Source organism: Etheostoma spectabile, chromosome 4, assembly GCF_008692095.1.
Source record: "Etheostoma spectabile isolate EspeVRDwgs_2016 chromosome 4, UIUC_Espe_1.0, whole genome shotgun sequence".
In the NCBI taxonomy this organism is placed as follows: Eukaryota; Metazoa; Chordata; class Actinopteri; order Perciformes; family Percidae; genus Etheostoma; species Etheostoma spectabile.
Window position 1 is genome coordinate 8075188 of NC_045736.1, and position 13254 is coordinate 8088441.

Genomic DNA, 13254 nt, shown 5'->3' on the forward strand with positions numbered 1-13254 from the left:
GTAAAGGTACAATATGTAACATTTCTGCATGAAAACGTTTATATATTTTGTTGAGTTGTGTACTTACACTATTCCAATTGTATTTCTGACACGGGACGTTTCCTTTAGTCGCCCGTCAGTGGGGTCATATAACCTTTGACCCCTCTGGTGCTCTATCTTCAGTCACAACACAGGCACCAAGATGATGCATTCAAGAGCAATGCCATCCGTAACATTATGTCTCCATTAGTGTTACTGGTGTCCTTGCCAAAAATCTCCTCCCTGCCCAATTTCACCCCTCATCGCATTTAACTGTCTTTACAGCTAAATTAACCCGACAAAAGGGGAGTTAGGCACCATAACGACTAGTTAAGATTACAAAAAGGGAAGGGAAGATGATCCTGGGCAGCTGGGAGTTCTTCTGCTGCTGCACAACATTGGCCATCGGAGCGTTCGGACATCTTCGCCCTTCTTGCAGTCCCGCAGATTCAGCCAGCCATCCCCACCCACACCCGTCCCTCAGCGTCACCTAACAAACCTCCTTCGCCCCGGTGACATTGACCTGTGAAATAAATTGTGATAGTGCGGTTTTAGCTAGCTCACTAGCTAGCTAACTGGTCAGCTATCAATACAAATTGAATCAAAAAACCATTGGATAATAATCATTGTATTTTGGTCTGAGTTACGTAAATAGTGCCAATTCCACAGAGCTCAATGGGGCCAACCATCAGTAAAAACCCAAATAAATTCAATTTACTATGATGAACATGACTTGTTTAATGATCAATTATCAAACGTATAGTCGATCCATTAATAGTTTAATTGATGGCTCGTTTCAGCTCTAGTAGAAAACAATGAATGAAAGTTATACACTAACTTTAAGGAGACCAAAACATAATCTCATCCTCTCAGATTAAGACGAGTGTAGACGCCTCATCATCTAAACATTGACAGGACAAAATATTATGCATGCGGTTTTTGGTCAGTGTGGTTGCGAATAAACAGGAGATGCTGTGCGCCGTGACGCGCGCGTAGAGAGAGAGAGAGAGAGAAAGAGAGAGAGAGGGAAAGAGGGAAAGAGAGAGAATCAAAAACACAAGAAGCTCTGGCGATCTTCAGTGAAATCCCCTCTTTGCTTCCGCCCTCCAAACTGACTTGGTCTCCGCGCAAACTTCCAGCAACCGTCCAGCATGAGCGGAAACCATCACCATGGATGTGCCACATGAGGCGGACCAGACCCACTGAAGCCACCGCTCAAAGTTTGCCTGTAGAGACCCCCTGACTGCACACACAACTTTACGCGTGTTTTTTCTGCTTTCCTAATACTTTTCGCTTGTCTGCTGGGATTGCTTGGATTCCGCGGTGTGTCTTTTATGTTCAGCCGCGGAGACGTGTAGTTTTTTCGGGGTGGTCCGCGATAAGGAAGGTGACATGCAGGTTCTCGGTTGGACCATAGTTGTCCTGTGCCAGTGGATCCTACGGAAGGTGAGTTTACTATCATCCTGAGAGGGAGAAAAAAAAAACCCTAAAACAAAAAAACTCTTTCACATCTCCAACCACAGGGATGTGGGGTGCTGCGTTTGGAGAGAAACACCTGCCTTCTCCTTTTCAGAGGGTCAGTTTCCTAGAAATCACTCCGCTAGGAAGAAAATGAAAATGATACATGCATAATGTTTTTGTAACGGTATCAGACGCAGCAGGACCTGGAGATTTTACAGTTTACTTATTTGCGGGATCTCCCTAACATTTTAGTTCGCTGGATCTTGATTTGAAGTTGTTCTATCTGCATGACAGCTGTTTTAGACTGCAAACGACCCGCAACAAGCGTATTTCTTCGTCTTAATTGTGTTTTGTTAGTTAGAATGAACAGGTGTGGGACTTTTCCCCGATCTTCAAACGCGCAGATTTCTGCTGTTTGAGCGTTTCCCCTTTCCTCCCAGTTAAGCAGCCCCACTTATCTATTTATCTATTTGCGCTGCCAGCAACTTCCTCTCATTTTTTTTTCTTCAGAAGTTGAAACACGCCCGTGGCTTGTTTTATTATCTCGTCATCGCTGTGGCAAATAGTGTGTACGCCTAGTTGGCTCCGATGCCGCTGAAGCTGCTAATTGTGTGTGGTTAAATGCGTGCGTGCGTGTATGTATGTGTGCGCGCGCACACACACTCATCTTTGGCTGTTTGCGCAGTAGATTTGTGTTTTCCTGATTGCTTTACACTGACAGCAATAAGGTAGTTAGTTATTATATAAAAACTATTATATATAATAACTATATACATATCAACACGTAACACAATACAACAGAGTACAATAGAAGGATGTTTGATACACACCCTCTCTACTCTGTATGTCTTTGGCCTCGGCAAGAAAATGAAAGAGAATAAAAACATGACCTTTCACCATGACCCTCCTCTTTTTCCTCTTCCTCACCTCTGTCTCCTTCATTTTTCTCCTCCTTCCTGTTCCTGTCCTCTTTTTTTTCTCCTCCTGTTCCATTATGGATCATCTCCCCCCCACTGATTTCCATTAAAAACCACTTGCCGTGTCTTCATATAAAGTTTCAAACATTAAATAAATGAGACTGTCAAACCTTATTGTGGTTTGACAAAACTTTTTAATCTGCTATTTTCTTTTTCTGCAAGGCCTTGATAGTGTAGAACGAGTCGTAATAGCAGAGGAGCCTCACTTGTTTAGTGTTAGACCTGTAAAGAGCTGAGGGGGCGGAGGAATGGGGAACCTTCACTGTTCCGGCGTGTTGAGTGTGGGATTTATTTTTTTAAAACACCCTGTTGGCTGCTGGCAGATTGGGGATAGGTTGTATTATGACAGGTAATAACACCTAGGCTTTTTTTGGGAGATTGAATGCAAATCATTTCTTCTGCAAAGTGCTGTGCCTCTTCCGCATGTGAGTGGACGGCGGTTCAAGTATTAGGATCGACTTGGTATTAGATAATATCAGCCATGCTTTTCAGTAATGTGCCATTTGAAATTGTGTTGGATCGTTGTTGTTTTTTTGAGAAGTCAGGAGGGATGAGAGTCTTGTTTGTTTTGTACGCGGTGTAGATGGCAGTGATTCGGCTGACATAATATGACATGTTACATCCTTGGGAGAAGTATTAGCTTGAGGCATTAATAAGTGAAGAGGTAAAGAAGGCAGTGAAGAAGTGAAGACAGGTGAAACATTTGGTACACAGAGAGGTGAGCAGAGAGGAGTCAGAGAAAAAGAAATCAGCAGAGGCAAAGGAAGAAAAGGTAACATTAACCATCTCTTTAACTTCATTTAATGGTGTCTTTAAACAAACCCCAGCCTTAGTGGCCATTTACAGTAACGTAGAGGTCTGTTGAAGAACAAGTGCATGCATTTGCAAGAAGAGGAGGAGACGGGGCGATAAAGTGAGAGAGGACAAGAATCATCACGATACCGTCAAACTTTACCATTTATAATCATTTTTAACTGCATTTAAAATGTCAATTTATAATTTGGATTTTTTTTTTGGGATGTGTTTTGGAATATGAATTGTTTTAACATACTCTGATAAGAGTGAGTGTCACATATATATATATATATATATATATATATATATATATATATATATTGTAAATCCTACATATGATGTCCAACTCTGAAATATTCCAATTTTTTCAACTCGTGCTTTGAAATAATATCTACAGTAACGGTACTACAAAAGAAGAAAAGATGTGTGAAAAGCTTCTTTGCTGTTTTTTGCTCCCAGTTGGAATAATAGCATTAGGTGGCATCTCAACCTGCCAGAATCCTCTTATCTCCCCCCATAAAACAACTAGCTACTGTATATACCCCAGGGATATTATAGCAACTGAGTCACTTTAATTTCATTATATTGTATATCCTACTTCCTTTGCAGTCACATATATTCTGCATAGCTTTGCATTTTAGTCTCTGTCTCTCTAAAATCTGCATTAGCGACATAACTGAGTGTGTTTCCATGCCTCGTGTTCGTGCCCACATCTTATGCGCTTATACTCTCGACATTGCATGGGAGAATTGTTTTTTGAGCCATAAAAACAGCAGGACATGTTGTTTTTCCACCACGGATTAAATCAGGTGGTTGGTGGTTTTCCTTCCACTTGCTATGTTTTTGTCCATCCATCTGTCTGTCTGTGGATCATCTAAACTGTCAAACGGCCCAGTTTCAACAAGCGCTAAGCACCACTGGTCTGTAATCTGTGCAAATGATATTTTCTATTCATGAACGATTAGACATGTAATCTGTTGAAACATGATGACTGAAGCAATCCCAATCACTGCTCAATGTATTGTCTCGGAAATTGTTCCCAGAGATCAAAGCATTCTTTAACTTTAAAAAATTAATGGCACAGATTCATCCAGTGTTTAATGGATTCTAACATGGTTTGCTTAAGGTTAAGCAATGATCCATTTTTATTTAATTTGTTGTCTCCCCTTTCAACAGCTCTGTGTCCCATTTTTGACAACCCATTAGTTTTAAAATGAGTTATCACTTGCTTGGTGCAGTGAACAGTTCCACCTCAGGCATTGTATTAGCCTTAAGGAGAGGGGGATTTAATTTAAATGTGTGAAGATGTCATATATTTTAGACTAATGTAAAATGAAACATTGTTATAAACGTGTGTATATACTGCTTTGCACAAGCATCTGTCACCACTATTCAGGTTGTGGAGCTCATTTAAGACCTAAACATAATTGCACTTTTGGTGATTAACTAAAACATTTTTTTTTTAATTTAAAGACAAAGTTGAGTATGTATAATAACAACTGCATCATAATACCACTACTATTATGCAATTTCCTCTTATAATAAGGGAGACAAACAGCAGGCTGAAGAATAAATGCTATGGTGCCAAAATTCAATTACAAACAATGTGTGCACCCTGTGACTGACAGCTCGAGGATCCAAGAAAGAAGCATTATGTCTGAAATTATTGATAAGCCGATGGTATTATTTTTAAGGCACAAAGGAGGAGAAACCCAAAACATATTCACAGCTGCTGCTGCTGCTCTCTCAGCTGAACAGGCCAGTTGTGGGCATTTGTTTCTCTCAATGCATAGAAAATGCATTTAACACTTTTTGAATCAATCTCAGTAGTGATTTCAAAATGAATTCTCACCAGTAGTGTGGAAGTATTTGGATCATTTACTTAAAAGTAGCAGTGCACTGTAAAAAAAAAAAAGAAAAAAGTTTGACTCTGATTGGATTATTGTTACTGATACATTAGTGTGTAAGTTGCATTTTACTGTTTTACTGTAGTTGGTTAAGGTAAACAATAGGTGCAATAGCGAATGGGTATCTATAACAATGCATCAGTGCCTCAATTGGACCAAAAAAGCTGCCAGTACCCTAACTCAGCAATTGCATGACATGATGATCGAGTATAGTCGACTATTCAATGATTTGATCAAAGGAGCCTGAATCGACTACCAAGCTTACAGTCAGTGTAGGAGCGGTCAGTAAAACAACGCGCATTCGTTCGTAGTGTCACAATAATCCGTTTCTTTATTCTATAACTGCAACAGAAACATAAATAAAATTGTCTTAAACAGAGAAATAAACGCTTGTCTCACAAAATGCGGTTGAAAATTATTTTTCCTTCCGCTCTCTAGTCACACACACCTGGCTCAGGTGAGGTCTAAATACAGAGTTAACACCCCCTGACGTCATCATCATCATCATCACCGTTAACATCGCATCAACATAATCGATATTAATTGTAATCAGCATTATCCAAATACACGTATCAGTATAATTATAAATCACATGCATGTGAAAAGGAGAAAACTAAAATCAGTGTAATGGCTTCAACAGTTAGTGTCACAGTGTCTGTAAATGTGTTAAAGAAACAGAGGATCATTCCAATCGGGCTAAATGGGGATGCTGAATGTCTGATTTCACATATTGCTTGGTTTCTCCCACTAAATCATAATATATAGCCTGTTTTGGCATAAATATCAGTCTATTAATAATACTGTCATTCATAATAGATAAATAAATTGGATGTAAGGCTCCGTATGTGGACCAAAATTACAGGTGCCGGTAATTAGCATCATATTTTATAAACATACAGTATATTTTGTTTATAAAACGTGAAACTATAATGTTGTTGGTAAAAAACACAACAAAAGTAAAAGTATAAATCAGCATGAAATGGAAATACCAAAGTAAAGTACCTCAAATGTGTACCACAGTAGGTTTTTTTTAAGTCCTATTGCTTGTGTTGTTGCTGCAAGAAAGACAAGAGAGGAGTAGCAGGGCCTACCGGATGTACAGTGTGGGTATAACATAACGCCTACCATTCAGTGCATCTCTCACGCACCGGATGGCAGGCTACCACGTTTACTAAAGTCCAGCGCTTCTTCACATTTCAACGTCTCTAACCGGCTCTTTTCTTGCCAGTCTGAATCAGACCAGTTGTCAGTGGTTAAAATGCAGAGGCAGAGCATACTTCTTTGGGCAGACAGGAAACAGCTGGAAAGAGGGGCTGTGGTGTTTCCACTGCCACACATACAACTGGCTTTGGAACAAGTTTTAGGGATGGATCCTTAAACGTCTTAACTGCCATTTCTCCGGCTACCATTCCACTCTCCGTACTTTGGTCCGTACGGGGACTTGAACTTGCTCTAGTTCCCGATCCAACTGCCTATGGACTGAGCTACTGCCTACCAAAATATACACTGTATACATGGGAGCTTTTCCATCTGAAAAAAGGTTGGCCTTTGTCTTTAAAAATTACAAAAACAAGGATAGCTGTAGGCAGCAATTAGGCAACAATTTTTTGTGTTACAATTTATTTATGAAATGAAAAAATGTAATTCATTAAGTTTTTTGTACGTAAGAATTTACCTCTTCATTGAGTATTTCATTTTGTACTTTATTTTAAAATGTAGTCTTGTTAGCATGATCGCGGAAATTATTTCCACAATTAAGTTTGCATTATTTGGGCTAATACTAAATATCGACCAATAATCTGTCAAGTTTAGGGTGGATTTCTGTTTTTTTGCGTGTCAGAAAACAGAATTTTTTGTGTGAAAAGTAATCTATTACTTGACAGTTAAATCAATTTTGCATTATGTAACTATTAGTCTGGGTCAACGGAAGTCGATTCTCAAAATCCATTCGCTTTGGGAAAAAACAAGCTTCGAGCTAGCAAGCCACGCGCTGAAAGCTCCAAGTTTTGAGAATATTTGGATCGTGCAATAGAAGAGGCCTGCTTGGTTCTTTAGGTAAATTATTGTAAATATTTACCAAGAATATGTCTATGGCATTTACTGTGTACTGTCTCCTTTGAAAACAGTGGTGTGATGGAAGCAGAAAGGGAGAAGAATCAGCTGCATCATAAGGCCAATACATGTTGATGTGGTGAAGTTAGATGTGCTCTGAATCCGCAAATCATTGAGCAGAAGGTGGTACATGTCTTTAACTGAGGCCATGTGTACAAACAAAATAATTCTCACCAAAGTGTAATGATCTATTGACTCTCCCCATTCACCCTGGTAGTACCATCTCTTATTATGCAGAAATACAGGATTCAGTTTAATTTTACAAACTAGCCTCCAGCTTTCATAAGAGTCTTGCTTTGATTTGGATTGACTTGGTTATCAAAAGCCAGATGGTGGGCTTTAACATAGCTGCAAATACCATTGGCAATTGGTTAAAGCTTTTATTTTGGTGAGGAAAACATGGAAATCAGAGAAGCAGAAGCCGACAATTAGGAATAAAATGCCTCCTTGTGTCTCGTCTGGGATCTTGTGGTGTTCCAGAAAACTCAAGTTAATATAAAATGGTACAAAAATGTTCAACAGTTTATGGCACGATGGCAGTGATCAAATACAACAAAACGTGTTTACATTTGCTACTTGTTTAGTGATTTACTGTCGTTACTGGCTGAATTAAAAGTCTTTGAATTTGTGTTCTTTGTCATTTTGAAATCAGTGGAACCAAATTAGAGAAAGAACAAATTAAAAATGCTTCATTCATGGTGCCTTTATACAAAACTTGTGACATGTACAGTAACTAAGGGGATGGAAATTAACTGAAATCATGCTGAAACCAAATGGCTGTACAGATTGTGTTTGCATAGTTAGTAAACTCCATTCTAGGTATACAAAGCCTAATCAAATATTGTAAAGTCAATGTTTTCACATTTTTTTGGACAAATTATGTGAATGCTAATATTTTGAAGAGCTTGGTTGCCAATAAACCTACGTTTAAGCATTAAAGCAACAAACTTTGTTGCATAATGTAAATCATATCTTGATATCATAATAATTATAAAGTTCATATCTTTCAGAAGGCTATAAGTCTAGCTTCAGCTGATGAATTTAAATCAATGTGTTTATTCGATTGGGGAGGGAGTCTGAACCTTGTAGGTTTACTACTAAATAAATCTCTTGGGTTGTTAATGTTTTCTTAAAACTCTTGACTTAGAAAAGATCTGCCACACCCTCCAAATGTGTAAACAGCATTTTGGTCAACTCATTTGAACATTGACTACTAATAGATAGTGGCAAAATAATTTTAGATTCTTAACTTTAGTAAAAACAGTAATACAACAGTATAAAACACAAGTAAAAGTCATACATTCAAAATCTAAACTTAAGTTAATGTATATAAGCTTCATCAGCTAACTATTATTGTAGTGCAGAGAAGTAGGAGAATGATGGGTAATTCTGGCCATGTTCTTTCTTGTGTATTCCCTTTAATGCCATTAGGGCTGCTCTTGCCTGGGTTACCCACTTGTTGACCCGCTGCTACTGACGTGTTGGTTAATTGAATTATTGTGATGGTTTTTAATCTTGTCTGCTTTTTATGTGACTGGTTGACAAAATTGAATTGCCCCTTTGGAATAAATGAAGCTGTTTGATTTGAATTGAATAAAGCAGCATATAAAGTAATGTGAAGTGCAAGTTTATCAAAATTGCACTTGACTACAGCACTTGATTAATTGTTTCTTTCCACAACTGCTAAAAGAGATGAAGAACGTAAGATGGTGTAGTGCACTTTAAACATTTATATCTTAATTAAACAGTAATTTGCCCTAAATAGTGAAATTAAGTGGCAACTTCTGGCAAGTCTACGGCAAACATAATTCCCACTACTCTATTTTTGAATAAAGAACTACAAATATAATTGCTGCCACTAAATGAGTGAAGTGGGCGCACACTCAGCTCAGTATAAGTATGAGGTTGGTCTGTTGGATTGTCCATCAGAATTAAAAACAACATAATTGAGTTACATAATTGCTTTTTTGCATTATGGCAACGTGATAAAGAAAGTAATCTTTTCGATGTTTATGCAACTACCGTAATTCCTCAAATAAAGACCGGTAGTCAGTTAAAAGCTGAGCCTCTGATAGTGGCCGGGAGCGTGGTCAACACGGACAAATAAAGGCCGGCCTCAAATTAAGGCCAAAAAAATGGTGTGGATAATCTGCTAAGTGCCTTTCATATAATGCACATTCAAGTTTATTGTAATGTACATGTCTACCGATTTAATTTAACAGATTCAACAATATATTCATGCTTTTTTCCACACTTACTATATGTACTCATGTAAAGTGTAGTCCTGCCGGTCTTTTAGTTAGTGCGGCTGTATGTGTTACTAAGCCCAGTGTAGTGTGTAGTACCGTACAGGTGCTATTGGTACATTGGATGTGACACAGCTCTCATTTAGTGACAGCTGAGAATGACAGACTTTTCATCAACAAAACGAAAAGAGTTTTGAAGTATGTAGAGGAAAACTCGGGCGAAAAAGCTGCGAGACATTTTGACATTGAACCCGGGGGAATCCGAGACTAGAATAAACAGGATGAGTCGACGAGATTAGCCGAGCAGAGCACAGCTAGCTAGCTGGAGGTGGGAGGAAACAAGTTAGCTTGGAGCTTGAAACAAAGCTAGCTAGCTAACGTCTGTAGCGTTAATCAGATACTGGTGTGCTGCAAAACAGCAACTACTGTATACTCTTATCGTAATTTACCAGCAATACTGTATTACCTGTATTTTAAATAAATACCCGGTACTTTTATAGGGTTCAAACTGACACAGTGGTGGTGTTTGATCATTTCTGACTCATTTCTGGCCCTTCTGGCTGTTGTTGTATGGTGATACTTTTGTAAATGTTTCTTAAAAATGAATGCTCTCTGTCCACTGGAACGCTGTGGCTTTTTTAAAACGGTTTATTTAAAACAATTATTCTCATCAAACAGGCGGAATTAGAAATATAGGCCTGCCTCTAATAAAAGCCTGCTTCAAATAAAAGCCAGGTAACTTCTGCAGTACAGGTAAAGAAAGGCCCCGGCTTTTTTTTGAGGAATTATGGTACTCACTTTATTTAAGGAGAAGGCTGAAATAAAAAAAAAGAATTTTGGTAAGGCAGGCAAGAAAGAGGTAAGAAAGAAAATGGTTCTGTTCCTTAATTAATTTGAGCCCAGTGGAAACAAACAGTAAGAGGAGTAATGTTCCAACTGTCACTGCACAGCACAAGCTTTATCTTAAATCAAGAAAACCTTAGACGAGACGATAGATGTAGGTAAAAATGTTCCTCACAAGTTTACAAGCCTATAACCAATCCAATACATTGGCCGTTTGACAGCCATATATTTCTCCCTATCAGGGGCGAATATATTTCAAGAAGGCTGACCTTAAAGTTGTGATGTTGTTATAGACCAGACACACAGTTTTGACATTTGAAAGATCGACTTAACAAAGCTCAACTTAACAAAGCTTAACTTCAGAAAGCTCGACTTAACAAAGCTTGACTCAACAAAAGCTCTACTTAACAACATAAAATATCCCTGACCTGTTGTAGAAAAAAATTTGCTCTTGAGCGTCAGTGAAAACACGGCCAGACAGAGAAAGAAGCTGAACCAGGTCAAGAACTTTCACTGCCAGGATAATGTGGAAATAAGGCCTGTGGACAGATGCTGACTCAACCCCAGGAGGGTCTCGCATCTCATGGCAGGAGCCACCGCCCAGCCTTCAACATGGCTCTCTATGTAACTTAGCGCAGCGCAGCGCCATTGCAACAATAAACAGCACTGGCTTGGCCGAATCAACCTCCCCAACTCCACCCTCTTGAGGTTTCAAATAAAACATCAAGATAAAACTCAAGACTTCCAAACAGCAGCTCACAAAACAACGGTGCTACTACATTCACTATTCACTTTTTGAAAATTTTTCAACTTCTGTTTCTTCTGTATCCTCCATTTGCTCTCTCCCTCTTTTTGTCTCTCCTCTCTACCCGTGTAAGGGGAAGGAGGATGAGGGCAGAGCGGGCAAAGCACATATGGAGGTCCAGGTCAAGATAACCAAACCTGATCTGTCTTGAACTGAGCTCTACCCATTCCGCAGAACACACACTCGCATAGCATTTTAATGCATCCTCGCCTGCCTCAATGGATGGGCTACCATTATTACTATAGTACTGAGTATGAGTCACCAAGCCTTATGGAGCGACTGTGGAAAATTGCTTCCTGAGAGGAGTTGTGGGGGGCAAAAAAAGGGAATGCACAAGGAGACGATAAGGCCTGAAAAGGAATCAATTTGAAAATATTACTCATAATCTGTTTGCCGAAAATATCTGTGGCACAGACGTGCATGTATAGAATGGAGCTGTGATAAAATACATTATCCCAAAGCACAGGCATAAACACATAGACAACCAAGATGTAAAATTCAGGAATGCAGGGTACACAAGTCTGATTGTTCATGTTGTCATGACCAAGGTGTGATAGACAAAGAGCTTATCTATGACACAGCAATTACCGCTGAAGTACTACGGCCATGATGGTAGACAGGAGAAAATGAACACTTAGCTGCAGACGATGAAGGGACAGCTGGGTGTGTCATGGCCCTGTAACTCTGTCTGCTAAGAGGGCACACATCCATCTCTGCAACGTGTCCTCCTGAACGGAGGGCAGGGGTTGCCAAAACGTAAAGGGGACATATCATAAAAACTCTTTCAGTGCTTGTGCGCACACATTTGTGTTTCAGGAGTGCCGTTCAACTAAGCAGCAACCTTCGGTGCTTAAAAATGCAGAAGTGGTCAAAACCTGCAATTCATGCTCATTATAGCAGAGCCCATTTAAAATGTTCCTGTCTGGAACGGGCGCTTACTTGGCCTGTGGTATTGCTGCTTGTAGAATTCATCAAAACCAAATTGTACCCCAAAATGACTTACAGACTTACCTCAAACCACTTCATATACAACTCCACTGTATAGCCTACTACTGACTTACAGTGTAGGCTACTACATCAGAGGAAGACATTGTGCTACTGTATTTACCTGACATAGAACACTGCAGATTCAGTAGGTAATCACAAAATATCACAATGACAATGTGGAGTAATCAGACATTAGCGTCATGGACTCATGGCAGTGCGCTACCCACCTGGCCCTTTATGAGAGCTAATCAGCACATGTCTGTGTTCATCAACCATCAGAGAGAGAGAGAGAGAGAGATAGAGAGAGACGATGTTGTCTTGTGTCGGATTGTTAACGAATGTAACATTTCAGCAGAGGTGTTCATTTCCATACAGGTTTGATTCGTGGGGGTATTTTGGCGACCTAATTAACCCGACCCAGGGGGAATCTGATGAAAACGGATGTATCTCTACGGTTCAACTCTGAGATTTTCTCGCATTGCACAGCGCTCTGAAGGAATAATCTCCGAGATTAGGCTACTTTATGTTCTGCCAGCTCACGGCAATTTAATACAATAGCAGGAAAAGATTCCCCCCGCTGTTCTAAAACGTTCTGCATGCGGCGTCTGCTGATGTGCAGGTTACCTTGCCCCCAAACACGGACACACATATATACAGATACGTCTCGCTTTATAAAATAAATAACCTGCATATAAGTGGCATCACGCTCTGTCTGCACTTGGTTGTGCTATGCATGTGTGGGATTCTGAAACATCCTGAAATTTGGGAATTGTCGTTTGTTTATTCAAAGTCAAAAACAGTCCAAAGTAGTGCTACTTTACACATTTTTGTGGGTCTGAAGTGTATGTCACATTTAGGCTGCCAAAGCTCCGTGGCTCTCTGTCTCTGGTCCTCAGGGTGAGAGGGGGAGTGGCCAGCGGCTAGAGTGGCAGAAGCCAATGTGTGCCTCCTTTACCGATATATAATTAACAATAATCTTTACATTTCTAATCCAAACCATGTCAAACTTGGCACCGCACTTACTTGTGCACCTGTCACCTGTCAAGTTTGAGATGCATTGGACTAACGGTTTAAGAGATATGCGCATAACACACACACACACA

The 13254-nt window shown here is 39.6% G+C and overlaps 1 protein-coding gene across 1 annotated transcript in view; it reads left to right on the top strand.

Moving 5' to 3' along the window:
- Positions 1–919: 919 nt before the first annotated feature.
- nxph4 (neurexophilin 4) overlaps positions 920–13254 on the top strand; it is a 47350-nt gene continuing 35015 nt past the window's right edge. The window contains exon 1 of the mRNA XM_032513965.1: positions 920–1464. Coding sequence (XP_032369856.1) covers positions 1411–1464 — 54 coding nt within the window. The 5' untranslated portion in view covers positions 920–1410. The remainder of the gene's footprint in view (positions 1465–13254) is intronic.